This window comes from Phoxinus phoxinus, assembly GCF_949152265.1.
Source record: "Phoxinus phoxinus genome assembly, chromosome: 12".
In the NCBI taxonomy this organism is placed as follows: Eukaryota; Metazoa; Chordata; class Actinopteri; order Cypriniformes; family Leuciscidae; genus Phoxinus; species Phoxinus phoxinus.
In genome coordinates this window covers 5,746,398-5,766,309 of record NC_136887.1, presented here as the reverse complement: position 1 = coordinate 5,766,309, position 19,912 = coordinate 5,746,398, and the positions used below count along the sequence as shown (strand labels likewise).

At 39.5% G+C, this 19,912-nt stretch overlaps 1 protein-coding gene across 5 annotated transcripts in view; it reads right to left on the bottom strand.

Moving 5' to 3' along the window:
* gria3b (glutamate receptor, ionotropic, AMPA 3b) overlaps positions 1-19,912 on the bottom strand; it is a 170,133-nt gene that overhangs the window by 56,910 nt on the left and 93,311 nt on the right. For all 5 annotated transcript variants that reach the window (XR_013799696.1, XM_079630206.1, XM_079630207.1 and 2 more), the window contains exons 5-8: positions 9,952-10,005; positions 8,703-8,864; positions 6,748-6,915; positions 1,251-1,355 (exon numbers count right to left, since the gene is read on the bottom strand). Coding sequence is in view for 4 of the 5 variants with exons in the window: in XM_079630206.1 (XP_079486332.1) it covers positions 1,251-1,355; positions 6,748-6,915; positions 8,703-8,864; positions 9,952-10,005 (489 nt within the window). In the remaining variant the exon portion in view is untranslated. The remainder of the gene's footprint in view (positions 1-1,250; positions 1,356-6,747; positions 6,916-8,702; positions 8,865-9,951; positions 10,006-19,912) is intronic.

The window sequence follows — 19,912 nt, the reverse complement described above, 5'->3', positions numbered from 1 at the left end:
ATTGGTCATTGCGTTTAAGAGATCAACAACTATGTCTGTGAGTGGCTACATTGCTCACCGCTGCAAAAACACATTGTAAATCGATACGTTTGACATTCTTCAGAGCACTAACACAAATATGCACTGGATTATTACATGCACGTTATTAAAGTATCAAGTGAGGGCGCTCTTGATTGTGTTTGAGGGTGCTTAGCACCCCCGTAGAACCGGGCCTGGATGGATGGATGCGCTTTTTGGAGCTTCAAAAACTCGGGCGCTATTCAAAAAATTATATTATTTAATATAACTCTGATTTGTGTTCGGCTGAAATAAGAAAGTCATATACACCTAGGATGGCTTGACGGTGAGTAAATTATGGAGTAATTTTCATTTTTGGGTGAACTATTCCTTTAAATACCCCATGCATTGGTTTGATGAACTGTTTTTATGCATTTCTTGTTGAAACTGGAAGTTAGGACATATTGGAGGGCTTGTCCAAGCAACTTCTTTTGCAACCAGTTAAGGCAAGACACCACGGGCAAAAAGTAGCACTTTCATGCACCACATCTATATTCTGGTGAACATGGTGAAAATCTTTTTGATTTATGGAGTGATAAAAAGAGACATCCAAAATCACATCTGTAAAAAAAAATTACTCTAATATGCAAACAAAATGAAAAACAATTTGAGATTGCTTTATCCAATGTTCAGGTTTCTCTTCTGGAAATGTATGCATATTAGAGCATTTTTTTTATGAGATCATTTGCATATCAAAACGTATAATTTCTGAAAACTTATACAGAATGTAATGTCTTAATTTACTGTGGTGTACAGTATAAACTGGGGAAGTATGTGAAATCTATTTATACGTGGTGTCTAGCCTTAATGGTTGTGAAAATCAAATCAAACATGGGTGTCAAGTTCAATATGCTATTTCTACTTAGTAGCATGGAGTGCAAGTCATTAATATTTTTGGTCTATTTTCTCTGACTTTATTTCTATATATCTGTCAAAAGTTTATTTGGTCAGACTTTTATATTGATAACCTCAAACCTAAGAAACAGAAGCCATTTTTGGAGGGCAATTTTTATAACGAATCTGTTTCCCTTCCTAGATAAGTTCCCCGAAGTGTGCAGCTTTTCCCCCTTTACAACTATAACGCTATTAATCATAAATAATCAATTCGAGTGAATAGAAGTCTTGAAATGGACCATGATTTGAGTTCTTACACTGATCTCAGTGAGCTTACACAGCATTTACTGCTGACTTACCTTTCTTGGTCCCCCTGTTTTCATTTCATAAACATCAATAGTATAGTTTGATCTGCGACCAAAGCTGTCAAACTGGATATTGCCGGTCATCCCTGGCACCTGGACCTGCCAACAACAACAACAACAACAATAGGGTCATTCCTACAGTGTGGAGGATTTAATGTCCCCATGAAACAATACTGCTTATACTACAGGGCCGTTGAATGCTTGAATCTGATTGGTTGACGAACGTTCTGAGGTGTGCAATTATATTCAGGGAACCGCACGGCTAAAGTAGTTCCAGGCAGGTCTTGACCTCATTACAGTTCCATATCACTTCGCGTAGTCAACTGTAATAACGGACAATAGGATACAATTCATAACAAGAGAAACTGCAGCCCATGCGCTTGATCTGCAATTTTCAATGTCCTATATAATCAATAAAAAATTAAACTGAATATTTAAATAAATTGATAGTCCTGTTGCACGGGTTTTCGTAATTATTGAAGATAATATAACAAATAAATAAAATTGATAGGCCTATACTTGTTAAAAGGGCTTTGTGTTTCATTTAGTAGTCTTCTAGTCTACTGTCACTAATAGAAAAAAAGAATGAACGAATTAATTAAAACGAATTGAATTAATAAATAAATAATAATATTGACGCACATGCTTCTCTCTAAGGCCTGTTATGAATGTAATTTGATACTTATGAGTCATGACTAATCATGCACGCGTTTTCAGCGCGTTCAGTTGGTTCACAGCGCGGTGTTTAAAATCTGCTGCATTCACAGTCAGAGAATGTTTCTGGTTGTTAAGTGTGTGTCCAGCATTAGTCTGCTATCAGCGGCTCAAACCTCCGTTACTAACTCTAAAATGACGTTTTGGAATTAGCAACGGAGCATGGGTTTAGATGCGCAAGAAATTAGTCCTACATACAAGAGCGTTTTAATGACAAAAACTTTACAAACGTCTTGAAATACATCATGTGAACAATATTTCGCGGTGTGGTAACTGTAGTATAAGCGGAATAATTGACTCCAGACCGTTGAATTATTATAAAAATAATGCACACCCGAGGTGTAACGGCCACTCCGCTTCGCGTCGTGACCGCATTACCACCTCGGGTGTGCATTATTTTTATAATAATTCAACGGCCTGTCGTCAATTATTCCTTACATATTTTACATGAAATGTTAGTCAACTTTCATGCCACATGGTTTTTCATGTATAGATGTACCCCAATTAACACAACAAATCCCTAAAGATTAGTACATACTGTAAGAATACAAATATTAATTGAAGCACTTGACAAACTTCCCCTGTCCCCAATCATGTTTTCTCAGCTTCATGTTGAAATAAAGGTTACATATATATTTCTAAATAAGCAATTTTAAGTATTAGTATACACATTTACTGTATGTATTCTCTTCGACATACTTTTTTTTGGTGTGATACCTGTTTTTTTTATGTGTTAAAACTGTTAAATTAGTTTATTTCCTTCAAACTCCAGTCCACCTTGTTACATTGGTGCTATTTGCCCTAAATCACATTTGAAGTGACATAATTTCCTCGGTCTCATGGACTCGTGTGTGTGTCATTGCTTGTGTAGCACGAGCAGGGTTGGGGAGTAGCAGAATACATGTAACGGCGTTATGTAATCAGGATACAAAAATCCAGTAACTGTAATTCGTTCTAGTTACGTCAAAAAACTTAGTAATCAGATTATAGTTACATTTTGAAAAAAGGAGGAATACTTTCAGGATCACAATAGTTTCATGTAAAACGAAATAAATCAGTATTGGCATAATAACACTATATTAAGCGAGTTCCTGGTTCTGTTGCCAGTAATGACTCGCGTGTGCTGGTGCACCCGCTAATAACAGCCGTCTAAAAACGCTTTCGATTCATGGATGCTGGAATCTGTAGAAATTTGGAGAGTAGCTTTTTTTGTACCTAAAATGTCCTTTCTTAATCTATTCTCACTTAACGGGATGTTTGCTGTCACTGCCAAGTTCAGTCAGGCAAATTAAGAAAGATCACGGCTTTAGTCAACATGTAGGCCTATTGTAAAATAAACTAATATGTAGATTGTGTGTAGAATTTTTAAATGTTGTGTTTTTATTTTTTCCTTGTACATGTTAGTAAAAAAAAAAAAAAAAAAACTGTAATACCACACTGTAGCCACTAGATGTCTGTATAGTCCTTTACATAAATATATATTCGGGGCTGTGAAATTCTTAATAAATAAAAGTTTTTATTTTATTTTATAATATTTGACTGAAGTAATCCCAAAGTAATCAGATTACAATACTTTCATATTGCAGTACTTGGATTACGTTTCTGAATACTGTTTTTAGGAAGTAATTTGTAACTGTAATGGAATACATTTTTAAAGTAACCTGTGCACGAGTGCCCACTACTGGCAGAACTCGTGAATGAGGTTTAAATGAGATGTACTAAGCCCTTGAGCTGGTTTATTATTTAAATCCCCTTTTACCTTTACAAATTTGTTGCATGCACTGTTCTATATGCATATAAGTTGTTGGAGAATATAAATAAAATCCTATAGGTATATGAGCTTGGAGAAATATAAAATTACACAAACAAAACAAATATCAATAATATAAACTTTGACTATGAAAGCTACAAGTATTATGTGATTAATTCTCAACATTATTAATATATGATACACTATTATGTGATTAATTATCAAAATATTTAATTAACATATCATACACTATTGGCTGGATCCCACATGGCACACTCCTTCGAGTTCACACTTGGTGAGGTCAGCAAGTGCAGACCGACGGGGCGCTGGCCACGGGGGCACGTCACAGTGTATTTTGGGACAGGGACCCAAAGTCAAACAGCCACGAAACTCCTCCCCTCATTTATCTGATTGGCCGTTCGCAACTTCGCAATGATTCCTGGGTAGGTAAGTCGTGTAGAGGGTGTGAAAGTGCGGCCTTCGCCAAAGTCCGCATCGAGGGCACAGAGGCGGCGCTCGCGAGCACACTTCTGAGCGCTGAAATGACGAATGGGAAAGGCCACGAGTCCACATGAAGTGTGGACAGCCTTAGTTGAGCGCGATCTGCTGTGAAGTCACAATCAAGTTGAATTGTGGGATATAGAGCAGCTTGAAGTGTACATCAGAGTAGACTCGCTCCCTTGGTCAAAATCGAGGGGACGAGGGTCTGTCTAAATCATAGACAGTATATAAACTGGACACAGCGACCCCATAGGTTTCAACGGAGAGAAATGAAGTCAATTAGAAGCACTCACTTCCTGATCGCCAGGCGAACTGCGCAGGCTCAAACTGAGCTTGACGACGTATATGTGACGTGAGCAACCTGTAGGTCTTCTAGTAGCTGTGCGGAGAGAAATCTGAATCATTCCCTTCCGAATCTCGCAGAGACGGAGAGCGTGAGTATTAGCTGTCCATGAGCTAGCAGCGGGAGCAACTTTATCACTCTCTATGGGCTTCTCCTTGACTTTATGCCTCCACGTCCTCCTGATTGCTTGCGAGCTTCTCTGCCTGTCCATACGGTAATTTTTCGACTTGTGCGACAGAGTCGCGCGGTTATGACGCAATCGTTAGCCTATTTTTACAAAAACTGCTTCTACGGGGCCATAACGTAAGATACAGGGTAATGGAGCCTTTTATACATTTTCGTGTTTCTTTAGAAATAAACAATGGACAAACGGTGTCTTTAAACGCCTCAGATGTAAAGTTATTTGCTGTCAAAGTGACGCCAAAATGAATGGGAGTCAATGGAATGCTAACAGCAGGTGGGGGTCCGCTAGCCAATGGCGGCGCCCAGGTCGGCTTCAATGTCTTTCGGAACACTGCCCCCCTGGTCCAAATAAACTTCCCTCGAACGCACTTCAAAATGGCGGCGGGGAAGTTGGGGAAGTTTGCGAATGCGTGTCTAAAAGTGGAAAGGAACGCAGCCCATGAACAAAGTAAGAATCAGTCTGTTACACTTATTCAATTGTGTTTATTCTTAGTCTCCTTTTCATGGACTATTAGTTTGTTTTCATTAGTCACATGTGCTCCTTTGTTTGAGTTTCCCGCCAATCATCAGTTCCCATGGACACTAATCATCTTCACAGCTGTGCGTCATTTAGTTCCTCACCGTCACTCAGTGTTCGTCCGGTCTCGTTAGAGTTTGTGAATGGATTACCTGTTGAATTGTTATTATACTCTGCATTTGTTTAGTTTTTTTCCTGAGCATCATCTGTCTGTCTGCATGTGCCTAACACAGTCAAAACATTTTCTATATTTTCCTGATTTTTAGAAGACTTATATTATATTGCGTAAAACATAACATGTCTGCCCTGTTGTATCAATTAATACCGGACATGAAAATTGTTGTTGATATTTATATTAAATATTATATAAAAATATTAGGGCTGTCAAAATATTAATCGCGATTAATCACATCCAACATAAAAGTTTGTGTTTACATAATATATGTAAAGTGTATAATTATTTATATATATAAAAACACACACAATCATGTATATATTTAAGAAAAATTAGTTATATTTATATATAATATAAATTATATAAATGTATATACAGTATATAAATGCAATTATTCCTTAAATATATACGTGAATGTGTGTGTATTTATACATAATAATTCTACACAGTAGGCTATACACACATATATTATGTAAACACAAACTTTTATTTTGGATGTGATTAATAACGATTAATCTTTTGACAGCCCTAAAAAAATATATATTATACATCAAATTCACCCAAAATGTAACTCTTCTGCTAGCATGTTGTTCTAGCAGATAATGGGCTTCATCCACCCTGTAAAGTAAACATGTCATGTAACAGGGTGGACGGACTCCATAAAATGTAAATGTGAAGAAATATTTGGTCAGGATTATTTGGCTATACTAGCCTGAGTGTTTTCCAGTGTGTTTTCATGATAGACAGTCCAAAATCCACCAAACTGTAGGAATGACCCAAAAATAAAGAATCCCGTAAAATAACAATTCTGCTTTGAATCGTAAGAATACATTTGAAAGTTTTCAAGTAGCAGAACTGAATCATTTGGTCTACGATTGGAAATGGAAATGTTCATGTAAACCAGGGTTTCTCAAACTCGGTCCTGGAGGGCCACTGTCCGGCACAGTTTAGCTCCAACCCTGATCAAACACTCCTAGCTGTGAGTTTCTAGTGATCCTGAAGACATTGATGAGCTTGTTCAGGTGTGTTTGATCAGGGTTGGAGCTAAACTGTGCCGGACAGTGGCCCTCCAGGACCGGGTTTGAGAAACCCACTACGTTCGGATTCATCAGTCGTAATGAATTCAGTCCGATGGAAACAAAAGTTGTGCAACCCTGCTCGTGCTACACAAGCAATGACACACACACGAGTCCATGAGACCGAGGAAATTATGTCACTTCAAATGTGATTTAGGGTAAACGTAGCCATTGTCATTTTCATAAAAAAGAAAGACTCTTCCGAATCCTGCATGAGTAAAGGAAAGTTTACCATTTTGAGCGCTCGCTCGATGTCGATTCCTTGGCTCCAGGGGACGGCAGGGTTGGCCAGGCAGTCTCCAGCACTGCCTCGCCGGGACACGTCGACCCGCTGGCGGCGCAGGTACCGGAACGCCTCCGCGATCACCAGGATAGCGTCGTAAGACAGCGCTGAAGTGTACTGTACACAGCAACCGGTAAGCAGCTCACATTAACAGTTATTTGTGGGAGCACTTTCACATAAGCAAACACATTACCGATAAGTAAACACTTTGAAGAGGGTTAAAATAGGCTGCCCTCTTCCAGGGCCACATGCGTGTGTTGATGTACATAATGAAGGATAATTGCGATGCATTACTGCATGTAATCATAGTTGGCAAAGGGATGTAGCTTGCACATTGTTTCTTGCTATGTAAAGAGTGTTAACCAGGTTTCTAATTACAGAGATATGTAAAATGTTTAGTTATGTGAGACTCTACAGGGTTTTGCTGCTATTGTTGTGCAACCTGTAATTACATCCCATTTCAACCAAGAAAAGAGAACAAGCTGGCATCTGCTCATTTGCTGTGAGCTACACTGTTGCATTGTTTTGAATCTCTTCAAAGCGACTATAGCACGAAATTCAGCGACTAAAATAAATGCAATATAACAAAGGTAACATCAAAGGAGACATACATTACACATTTACATTCTCAATTCAAAATGCCTTCTGATGCCTTCATTAAAATACTGTCTCGGAAAAGACTTCACACAAGCAGAGTGTGTGTGGCTGCATGTGCACATTTCAACAGTACATTTTTTGTTGAATAAATGGTAACACCACTTAAAGGCTTTATGCATAATGCATTATAAATATATTCATAATTGATGTTATAATGCATTATATATTTTCATAAATAATTGTAACTAAAGTTAAAATGCATCATAATATTTGCAGATTCACTGTTACTTCTGAAATTGGTTGCTTGTCATGTGTTTTAATGCATTATACTAAACGCGTAACATAAGTATTATAACTGTGGTTACAATTATTCATGAGATCATACAATGCATTATCAGGTGCATTACAAGGCATGAGAGAAAATATTTTTTATAATGCATTATATATAAAGTGTTACAGAATAAATCAAAATGTAATAATAATAATAATAAAATGACCCATTGAGGTGAAATGTACTTAATTTCCATAAAAATAATGTCTAGAGGTCTACGGAAGAGGATTAGGGCCAAGCAATAATACAAAAATAAAACCATCTCGAGATTCAAGTCATTATAATGCAAAATTAAACGTTACATTTCGAGAGAAAAAAAGTCGAAATACAATCTTGAGAATAAACTCATTAAATTTCGAGAATAAAGTCGTTGTAATTCGAGAAAAAAACTCGTTCAATTTCGAGAAAAGTCGAAATAATCGTGAGAATAAAGTTGTTATTCTCGATATTTAATGAGTTTATTCTCAAGATTTTATTTCGACTTTCTTTTCTCTAGTTTAATATCGCATTATAATGACTTTAAATCTCGAGATGGTTTTATTTTTGTATTATTGCTTGGCCCTAATCCTCTTCCGTAGAGGTCCCCTAAAAAAAGCTTCATTTTATTTATGGAAAATATAATCTTTTGATTTTTGAGTGACTTTTTTCTTTCTTTCTTACATTCAGGTGTGTTTAAACGCTTCTTTGCCTGCTCACTGGTTCAATGAAAGCACAGTCATTTCTTACCCAGCCATCCATAATAAAACCTTAATTAAATGGCATTTGAAATCTATTCATCTCATGATCATTGTTTAATTAGATGTAAATTGAGCCTCAGCTTTAACAGAACCTCGGGCTGAATGTCAATATATCGACTGTTGCCAGGACGGGGAAAAATAAAGAAAACAGGCAAAGAAAGAGAAAGTCAAAGATCAGAAGAAGAAGAAGAGACCAAAAACAATGATTTTATGTTTTTTTTTTAAAAGTACTTTCAGACCTTCAGAGGTGTGTTTCTAGCTTCAGGAAACTCTCTTTCATCAAGACGGTCCCATCTCTGGAGAAACTGCTGTACCACTGAGTTTTCAGGATTGATGATCTGGAAGCCGCTAATGTTTGCTCCGCCGAGAAACACCTTGTCCAGACTGATGTTGGTGAAGCCCTGTGGAAAGAGATGAAGGGGAACAAAGGAGAGTTAGGATACATATAACAAAAAAATCATGTTTTTGTAGAAATTGAAGGTCTTCTGTGTATAGAGTGAGTGTAAGTGGTCAAATCTCTGGATTGACAACTTGATGTTTCTGGTTCAAAAACCCAAAAGGGGAAAAGCGTAATATGGCCAATCACTGGGGTTTCTGGAGTACAAACAGGTATTACATATATACATATATATCACTGTAAAAAAATATTTTCATGATTTGTTATCACAACTTTTTATCTTTTGTCAAATCAACTTCGATAACTAATGTGTTAAGATAACACTACTTTGAGTTTCTGTTTATTAAACCATTATTCTTCATTGTATTAACTCAAATTTATAATTACAACGAACTCAAAATTTTAAGGCAACAAGGTAACTTGCGTTTTTAAGTTAAACCAACATTTTTTTTTTACAGTGTGCATATTAGAAACATATAAGAAAACCATAAAACAATAATTAGTATCCTAATGTGACCCCCACATGTAAGTGAGTATCAGATAATGTCAAGGTTATTTCAAGGTTGCCCACAAAAACTGATATTAATGATTCAAAGTCATTACTTCAAAAAAATTGAAATGGAGAATAATGTTTTAAAACAATTATTGATAAGTTTAAATGCACTTGCATCTACGGTATGTTGAAAGATATGGTAACACTTTATTTTACAGTGTCCTTGTTACATGTTCTTACCATAGTAATAACAGTAAATTATGCATAATTACATGCAACTATCCCTCAACCAAATCCTATATCCTAACCCAAGAGTAAGTTGCTTAATATTACTCCGTACTTAAATATATAATTACACTGTAACAATGACACCTAAAAAAAAGTGTAACCAAATATATATAATTATATTTTACTTGATTATTACACCAATATTTTTGCATCAAACATTTTGTTGACAATCAAAAAAATTTATAATTCATGCTTTGCACTGGATGTTTAATAAATACTATCTTTTCATATTCTTGACCATTATTATTTGCCAATGAACTTGCATTATTTCTCTCTTCTTTAGTAAGTGTGTGAAGATGCTGAAACTCACCAGATTGGCAATAACGTAATGGTAACCCCGACTGTTCTTCCCGAGTGTCACAACCTACAGGAAAGAGAATCAATAACAGTTTACAATCCATGTAAGAAGAGCGCAGGGGCCGTATATCGTCCCTCAGGTGAGCTCCTCTCTCCATTTACTCTGTCTTAAGTGACAAAGACACTCCACATTGATGGATGTTTCCACATGAAGCGACTGACAGTCTTTGATGTGCTTCCTACTGTACGCTGGCCAACGGGAATCACACATGGGCAAATCCCAACATAACTCGGACCTCCTGTGCATCTCGGATGACTCTCTGGCCCAGCAACCTTCACCTCAGACCTCAGACTTAGTGGCCTTTAGTGAAGCGTGCACAGTGTTCACTTCAGGGACATCGTTTTCTCATTCATGATCCTCAGTGATGAGTCCTCGTGATTCACTTTAAAGAAAAATCTCACTCACTGTAAAAAAGAGATTTTTTTTAAGTTGTAAACGAAGCAAAGATTATTGTCGTACGCAAAATAGTAAAATACTATTCCAGTCTTTCTACTTAAAAATTTCATGTTCAGTTTAATGTGTCACTTGTTGTTAAAACTCATCTTTGATTATCAAAAATACATATATATATATATATATATATATATAAAATAAAATAAAAATCCCAATTTGAATGTAACCCTACTACACCCTTGCTTCATTTATTATACGCGGATGCATGAATATGCAAATCAGTGGCGCAAAAAGTGGGTATGCGTTATTTGCGGCGCATAGGGGCGCAGCACCAAGGGGAGCGCCAAACTAAGCGATGGTAAAAAAAATACATTATTTTTTTTTTTTTCTTAAAAAATGTATATGTGAGCTGCTGTTGTGCGTTTCTAAATAATTTCTGCATTTCCTCAATGTTATATAACCTTTTAAAGGACTAACAGGCTAGAGTGTGTGTACGGGGAGATTCCCGGTGCTTTTTGGGACGATACATCTAATCCTTTTTTTGTTGTTGAAAAAACGGCCCATAAAACTCGTACATCGGCGGCGCATTCATTTTTTTGGTTTTGTTTTTGCTTAAATCGGCAGCGCTGGGTTAGTGCTGGTGTAATCCATTGGTCAAAATAATAAAAAAAGTAAATTTTTTCCTGACATTTTTCATGAAATACGTAGATCAGCGGCCCATTGGTTCGTTTCTTGATTGACACTGGGCTGGCCCAATCACATCTTTCATGTAAAGTATAGAAATTAGTACAAAACTAATTATGAAATAATTTGTTGCTGCATACCCCTCAAACACTGGGTAGTTGCGCCCCTGATGCAAATTAGTCCCCGCCTCCACTCACTCACAGCAGCTCGATAGAAAATGGGGCAGTTTTTGAGAAAAAATTATTTAATTAATGCAAATTAAAAAGGCAAAAAAGATAGTCACCCTTTTCCCATGTGTGGGAATTGTATGCCTGCTTGCACACAATGATGATTCGCAAATTCAGATCATGCTATGAAATGGAAATAATATCACAGAGTTCCCGAGCAGAAGATCATGAAGGAACGTGCATGGCAAGAGCAGAGAACAAGTGAGCAATAACACTATTCTAGACAGAGCCACTTGTTCAGCCAAAAATGTAACTTCTGTCACCATTTATTAACCCTCATGTCTTCTGAAATGAGATGTTGTGCAGAACACCAGTCGACAGTGACTAGGCGCTGTCAAGCCCAAAAAAGAATGAAAAGAACCATAAAAGTAGTTTCCATGACTCATGCATTATGGTTTCTGCAGAGTTTTTTTTTTTTTGGAAAACAAAATTTCAGTTGTTAAAAAATATTCTAGTTATCAAAGGCCCTGCTTCCACTTGCTATTAAGATGCGTGTGCGTTTTTCAATCGTATCACAAGTAGATGAGGGAGACATTTCCATTTACTTAATCCATCTCTTTTGTCCACTTTTATCCACTTCTGTCCTGATTTCCTTGAGGGCAGGGTCTATGGACGGGTAAATGTGTGTTTTTTCAAATCTTTCAATCTAATGGACGATTAAACGTGCCCAGAAATGATGGCAATACACACGGAGAGAAGCATCTTCAGTTTCTGCTCTGGCAGCCGCGAGACCAGCCGAACGCTGCGAGTGTGTGTTAGAAATCAGGAAAGGTGAGAGAACATTGTGTTTGGTACGTTTCTCATCTTCAAACCAAACTTGGGTCTCCAGCCGATAGAGTTTAAACCCTGTCTGACTAGAGCTCTTCCCATAATGTTCACGCATTAGGTCAGTAGACGGAGAGCAGACGGTCTTCTGTGTCTGTTCGAACACATTCACATGAGCGTTTAGACTACGAAAGCAATCCGGTCGAATGAGTTTTCAACTACCTCTGGAAGTGGTGGAAACTGGACAAGCTCAAAACCTTTTAGACCCAGTTTACACCTGTATTTAGTGTCGTCCACTTGTGATCCGATCGACCAAAACACATCTTAACCCCTTATATTCCACAGCCATTACATATTTAAAACAGTAATATCCTAAACCTAAACTAATCTTGACAAACTATATATAATTTGAAAGCTTACAATCTCTAGTTTACATATTTGGTGACTGATTTTCAAAATAAATTACAGAGGAGCCGTAATTGATCAATTCGCAACAATAATATGTTGATACTCCTAAGGCGTGTTCAGACCTTTATTTTGAAATAGTGATGAACATGAAAAATCATGAAAGAATGGTAGAAACCTCAGTTTGTTTTCATGCCAAGAGTTCAAAAGATAGCATCCGTTCAATTATTTTAGAAAAAAAAGGTCTGAAAATGTTTTAAATATAAAGAAAAAAAATAATAGATTCAGCATTAGTGATGTGGCAGCGAGCTATAATGCACATATGTGGTGATCTTGTGTTTCTTAGAGGTTTAATTCATTTCAAAATCTGCCAAACTTTTGCCAAACCATCCTATACTTCTGAATAGGATGTTTACTTCATAAATTGTATGAAAATTGTAAAAATAATGGTTCAGATCACTTAAACAACATATGGAAATGGAGGCGCCCTTATATGGGCAGTAATGTCCACTAGTGGTGAAGTGTGGTACTGCGCCCAAACTAAATCTCACTGAACGCTTATTTTTTGAGATATCAACCTACAATTTGAAACACAACTTGTTCAGATTTTTGGCTTTTATTTTTTTGCATTTTTAGGGTCCTCCATGTTTTGAAAATATATATTTTATATAAAATATGAATAATAAAATGTTTAACATTGTACATTTTCATAAACTCTTTTCTGTTTCACTTCTGCAAAAATCTGCCAAATGTCTTCTTTAAAACAAGACCAATCTTCATCTATATTCCAAAGCATTCCTGAATTACAACCATTTAAGTTCAGAATGTGCATTTTCATGTCTATTAAAAAATAGGGGGTGCCGCTTAAGGGGTTAATACAGGTCTAAACCAATGTGCATTTTGATTGGTCACAAGACACATGAGAACCAATGCCATTTGGGTACTGTCAAACCAGGCATGACGCATGTTCAAGTTTTAATCTAACACATGGCTTCAGGTTACAGGGAATACAGCACAGTCAATGCTCATGGTCCTTTTAAGGACCCCTTTTGTCCTTTAAACTAAATGCTTTCTATAGTATAAACAGTAACAATTGTGTGTTGATAATGACAGAATTCTCATTGTTGGGTCAACCTTCAACGATCCCCCAAAACCTCGAAGACTGTGATATAACGATGCAGCCGTAGCTTTTGCCGTGGTGCCCTTGACTCTTGGCTCCACTGAAGGTTTCTGGAGCCAGTAAGGTCATCAGTCCTGTCCCACAAACAAACACAGCCACGGGCTCCTCACACCTGAGCGAGAGCTGGCGGAAGAACAGAGATCTCCGTGAACTTCACCGCCTGCGAGCCAGCAGGACGACTCTACAACCTTGATGGGGAAACAGCCAGAGCCTAATGACACGAATCCGTTCACAGGGTCCAGGCCAAGACCTGACGCAGAGCACATCACAGTTTACATGTGGACTGAACCAGTCCTTTAACTTCAAATAACCAGAGAAAAGGGATGCTCCCTTATTTTACCTTTCCTTTAGTGTGTAATATAATAGCTTGTGCTCTGCAAAGTTATAAATTTCACGCCAAAGGGAGTGAATCTCTTCAACAGAAAACAACTGCCTGAAACCGCTTGATTGTAGTCTTGCCATTATTTTCTTGACTTTGCTACATCAACATATTACACATTTGCATAATGCCCATCTACTAGCTGCTTTGACCCGCCCTCAAAGAGGTAAACGATATTTGAAAAACGCTGTTCGGAAGTTAGTCAGACCGACACACTAACAAACAACAACAAACGCGTGTAGCCAATCAGCATTTGGGGGCGTACGACAGTGGAGGAGAGAGAACGAGCAAGAGGGAGATTTGAAGAAAGACTGCAGAAATAGAGATGAGACACAATACAAAAGAGAAAAGCTTAGAAGAAATCACTGGAAAATGAAGGGTTATGACTGGGCAAGAGCTTTAGGACCCGTGTTAATATTAAAAGCTTTGCAGCGCTGGAGAGAGAGAAGTGGGAAGGCCTGAAAACAGACGCGGATGTTGCTTTGATTCGTAACACTGGGTTTGAGTGTCATTGTGTGTGTGGAGCTGCTGTGCTGTTGGCAACTAACAACCAACTCTTGTTTGCGAGTACTATTGTGTACTGTACGTTCAGATTTTGAGCTTTCTTGTCATTCGTTCATCATCTACGCTTTAATTTTCATGACGCATTTTTTTTTTGCACATCTGCTATGATAAACAAGGCAAGGCAAGGTTAGTTTATTAATATAGCACATTTCATACACAATGGTAATTCAAAGTGCTTTAAATAAATTAATCAAAAGAAATATGAATAATTAAAACCTGTTTAGAACAAAAATACAGTACAAATTGCTATCCTCTCTTGTATTTCGTGCATAACTGAGGCTAGTTAGTCAGAGTCGCGCTGACGACTGCTCGTGAATGCGATGTTTAGCATCATTGTTAGTGACGCTTGCAAGGGATCGGGGGGTCGAGACCGATTCGGAGCAGGTTAGGATTGGAGAGTGAGTTTTGGAGGTGGAGCAATGAAGAGAGGGTGTGTTTGTTAGGGTTGATTTCAAATATCAACAATGTTCAACAGCGTTTTTGAAATATCGCTTACTCCACCTTTAAGTGATTTTGCTATGTTGAAGAGACGCTATTTTTTTTTCCACTGCAAGGACAAATTTTTTTTCTGACTTTCAATAGCGACAGCATAGTTGTTAGCATAGATATCATACTGTTTACAGCGGCTCATGAAGCCTCGGGTTATGGTAAGATTCGGGTTATGGTAAGAGTGGTTTCAACACACGCTTTAATTGGTTGACTATTCGTGACCAATATTAACTTGGCCAGCTGGCCAATCAGAGTGGGAGTTTCGAAAAGTTGGGCAGCGTCCAAAATCACATACTATCTCGAGTAGGAACTTACTTTGCGATTGCTAAAAAAGTATGTTCTATATAGTATGAGTGTTTGTAGTATGAATCCGGACGTATGTCATGTGATCTACCAGCGTCAGTTCACTGCCATTCATAAATCCTCTCCTGTGGCCTCATGGGATTGTAAATCGAATGCACACTACAGAATCTCACCGAAAGTAGTAGGTCATCGGGGTACTTTTTGTCTACTCTACTCATAGTACTCTGAATTTGGACATACTTTTTTCGCCTACCTATATAGTAGCAATTTAAGTATGCAATTTCTGATCCTAAAACTGAACTAAAACTGATACTAGCTGTGTTCGAATTGACACACTTATGCACTTTTCTATGGTGTTTTGTAGTCTAAATAGGGCAAGTAGTGTGTTCACACTAAGGCAGCGTGTCCACCAAAGCATTTTTAGCCTATTTTAGCATGAAAATGCCTAGCTGTGAGCGCTTGAGCGTTTTGGCAGCGCAGTGTTTTTTTCAGTTGAGGCGCTTTGCTTGCTATGATACAGAATATCCGCGGAAGCGTTACTAGTATCTCATTTCACAGATAGTTTGTTTCTGTATTGTTTCTAAATAAAGATGTCTATTAGGGATGGGAAGATTAACCGATATGTATCGATACGCGGTCATGCGCGTGCACGATGCGAGTGCATCGGTAGAGCAGCAGAGGATGAATGAAATTTTGGAAGCAAATCGAGATGCATCGGTTTTTCCGAGATACAGCTTATCCTTTTAATACAGAATGTATTTCTTTATTTATTAGCAAGTGTTGTCAACTTGTTTTTGGCACATAATTGAATCGACCTACATAAAGTAGGCCTAAGCAACGGACTTGCGGATGTGTACACTACAACGCAATATATCAGCTGCGCGGATGAAGCCAGTGATGCGCCAAAAGGTAGTTGCCGGGAAGCGCGAGGAGTAAGCAAAACAAACATGTCGGATGCCAAATAATTTATCCTCCACTGAGTTTTAAAATGTGCCGCGCATCTGTAAAATATACGGGCAGTACGACTAATCTGATATCTCACTTGAAGCGTACCAACTGAAAGAGTTTTCAGCACAGCTGGAGACATAGTTAGCTCAGCGTAGCTTGCTTCACCCTGATCATGTTGATCAGTTGATATTTCTGAAGAAAAACCTTTCTGAAGAAACCTGACTGACCAATGTGCACTATTCTAAAAGGCTTTTTTATTTTTTTTATTTTATTTTTTTATTTAATTTTATTTTATTAGCCTGTTTACAGTGACAGTGATGTTTCAAAGTAAAAGCAGCATAACACTGCTAGTTCACAACGTTAAGTTTTTAATATTCAGTGGCAAAATATCTCTTTGTAAAACTTATTTTCATTGTTGAAAAGTAAAATCACAATTCTTGTTGTGCAATGGCCTTCTTTCTGTTGAAAGAGTGCAAATATTTTTTTTTAGTATATATTGCACTTATAACTTCTGTTTATCTTGGAAATACTTGAATAATATGTGCCATGTGTTCTAAAATGGCCCTGCTGTAAACCGACACTCTGAGAGAAAAGCCAGTTTGTAAAAAAGTCTTGGTTTTACTTGGTTAATAAATAATCAAACTCATTCAATGGCATCGCATCCTCTTTCACATCACCACATAAACTTGATATAATTAGCTAGAGCTGAATTATCGCATCGTATCGTGATATGACTGTGAATCGTATCGTATTGCATCGCAAAATGCCACACATGTATCGTTACTATATCGGATCGGATACTTTGTATCGAGATGCATATTGGATCGGCATTATACCTTAGATGCCCAACCCTAATGTCTATACAATGTAAAGTATTGGCTCTGGCTCTCGTCTTAAATTATTTTGTTCTGTTATTCTTCTTCTTGTTGTCATCTGTTGACGTTGTACAAGCAGAATGCGACGGTTGGTCGGTGTGGTACTTGTCCCGCCCCTCCTCCACTGTGATTGGACGGCTGGGTGAAAACAGTGACAGTGATGAATGCTGTGTTTTACCTAAAGTTGAACATTCTTCAACTCCCGTCGACCGGTAAAAAACGCAGAGTGCTTCAGCCTGAAATCAATGCTTAGCGTCTCATTACGCTCATGGCGTTTTAAAAACGCGGCGCTCCCATTGAAAACAATTGGAAAAATACGCCAGCCATGAGAAAACGTCTCAGGTTACAACTGTAACCTTTGTTCCCTGAGAACAGGGAACGAGACAATACGTCATCGACGCTTTGGGGAACGCCTCAGGCGTGACAGGTGTCTGAAATCACAATCAAATCACGGCAATCACATTGACCGGCGACAGCCCGTGAATCATTACGTGAATGATTAACGTGCGACCTGGAAGTATATAAGGGCGCCTTGCAAACATGACAAATCATCCTTCGTCTGAAGGGACTGTTTGGTAGGCAGGCCCCGAGGCATGGCAGGGAGACGTATTGTCTCGTTCCCTGTTCTCAGGGAACAAAGGTTACAGTTGTAACCTGAGACGTTCCCTTTCGAAGGGAACTCGACAATACGTCATCGACGCTTTGGGGAACGAAATACCCACTCCGCCATGCTGAGGGGAGTGCATGCCAGGAGGCAGTGACAACTGTCAGAACCAGCAAATTCAAATGAAACGCAAGAACCACTCACCCTCAGGTCACACTGGGCTGTCAGTGACAGCATTCCCTACGGTCATAGCCCAAGCTATAAGCCTAACAGGAGGAACTCCAAATATGTAATCCGAAGGCCTACCTGGGCCTGCTCAAAGGCCTAGGACCACAACTTCAATTTAGAAGGGGTCCCTTCTAGGGAATGTGGCTAGGGAACCCGAGGGAACCCCAGCCAGTCACTATTCGGGGGAATATACCACCCGAAATGCCACCAGGACGGCCTGACCTGGTGTCACTACGTCGGACACTTCAGTCTGGCCAAATTCCTGTCTGTCTGGAGACAGAGCCTCTGGACATTTGCCTTAGGTAAGGCATCCAACCCGAGGGACTGCGAAGCTGGCAGTGAACCCTCAGCCCGGATCTCAGAGACGGGATATCCCGGAGAGTATGACTCAGCATAGTGCTTTAAACCCTTGCTAGAGAGGGGAGTTTCTCTACTCGATCCACGGATCTACCCAGTGTTTGTGTTTGAAACACTGAGGAGGCCTGTGAAGGCCTAGGGGCTGATCTAACTGGGAGGCCTCACGAGAGGCCTACGACCGTCTGACCAGACTCAGGAGTCCAAACACTCATAGAGACCCTTAGTGAGGGGAGCAATGGACCGACTGGTAGGAACCAGGCTGTAGGCAGAGTAAGAAGTTCCCGGAGGGAACCAGAAGCAGAGGATGAACACTTTAGTTGAGCCAGGGCACGAGCTCGCTTTTAGCAACGGCCTAATAAGGCCAGCTGAACTGATAGCAGGCGGCCACTAGCTTCCAGAACCCAGCATGGTTGGGGAACCACTCACAGGGAGGCCTGGAGGCCTACTACCTGATAACCACAGTATGTGGGAGCTCATAACCAGGAAGGCCTGGTGAGGCCTGTAACCTGATAACCACAGTATGTGGGAGCTCATAACCAGGAAGGCCTGGTGAGGCCTGTAACCTGATAACCCCAGTATGTGGGAGCTCATAACCAGGAAGGCCTGGTGAGGCCTGTAACCTGATAACTCCAGTATGTGGGAGCTCTCATGACCAGGAAGGCCTAGTGAGGCCTGTAACCTGATAACCACAGTATGTGGGAGCTCATAACCAGGAAGGCCTGGTGAGGCCTGTAACCTGATAACCACAGTATGTGGGAGCTCATAACCAGGAAGGCCTGGTGAGGCCTGTCACCTGATAACCCCAGTATGTGGGAGCTCTCATGACCAGGAAGGCCTGGTGAGGCCTGTAACCTAGCGACCACAGTGTGTGGGAGCTCAAAACCAGGAAGGCCGGATGAGGCCTGTAACCTAATAACCACAATATGTGGGAGCCCACATTCAGGAAGGCCGAGTGAGGCCCGTAACCTGACATGTGGAGACTCATAACCAAGAAGGCCTGGTGAGGCCTGTAACCTGATAACCACAGTATGAGGGAACTCACCTTCAGGGAGGCCTGGTGAGGCCTACTACCTGATAACCCCAGCATGTGGGAGCTCATGACCAGGAAGGCCTGGTGAGGCCTGTAACCTGATAACCACAGTATGTGGGAACTACCTTCAGGGAGGCCTGGTGAGGCCTACTACCTGACAGCCACGATACTTGGGAGCTCACATTCAGGGAGGCCCGGTTAGCGGCCTACCACCTGATAATCACATTATGTGAGAACATGCCTTCAGGGAGGCCCGGTGAGGCCTACTACCTGATAGTAGGTCAGGCTAGCTGTCCAGTTGCCTGTCCTTTGGGCTTGCCTACAGGGAGGCCTGGTAAGGCCTACTACCTGATAGCCACCGTAAGTGGGAATTCACCTTCAGGGAGGCCTGAGGAGGCCTACTACCTGAAAGTAATCTTAAACAACTGGTAGCTAAGAGCCCTGAATCTGGGTGACGGTTCGAAGGCGGCCTGCTAAGGCCA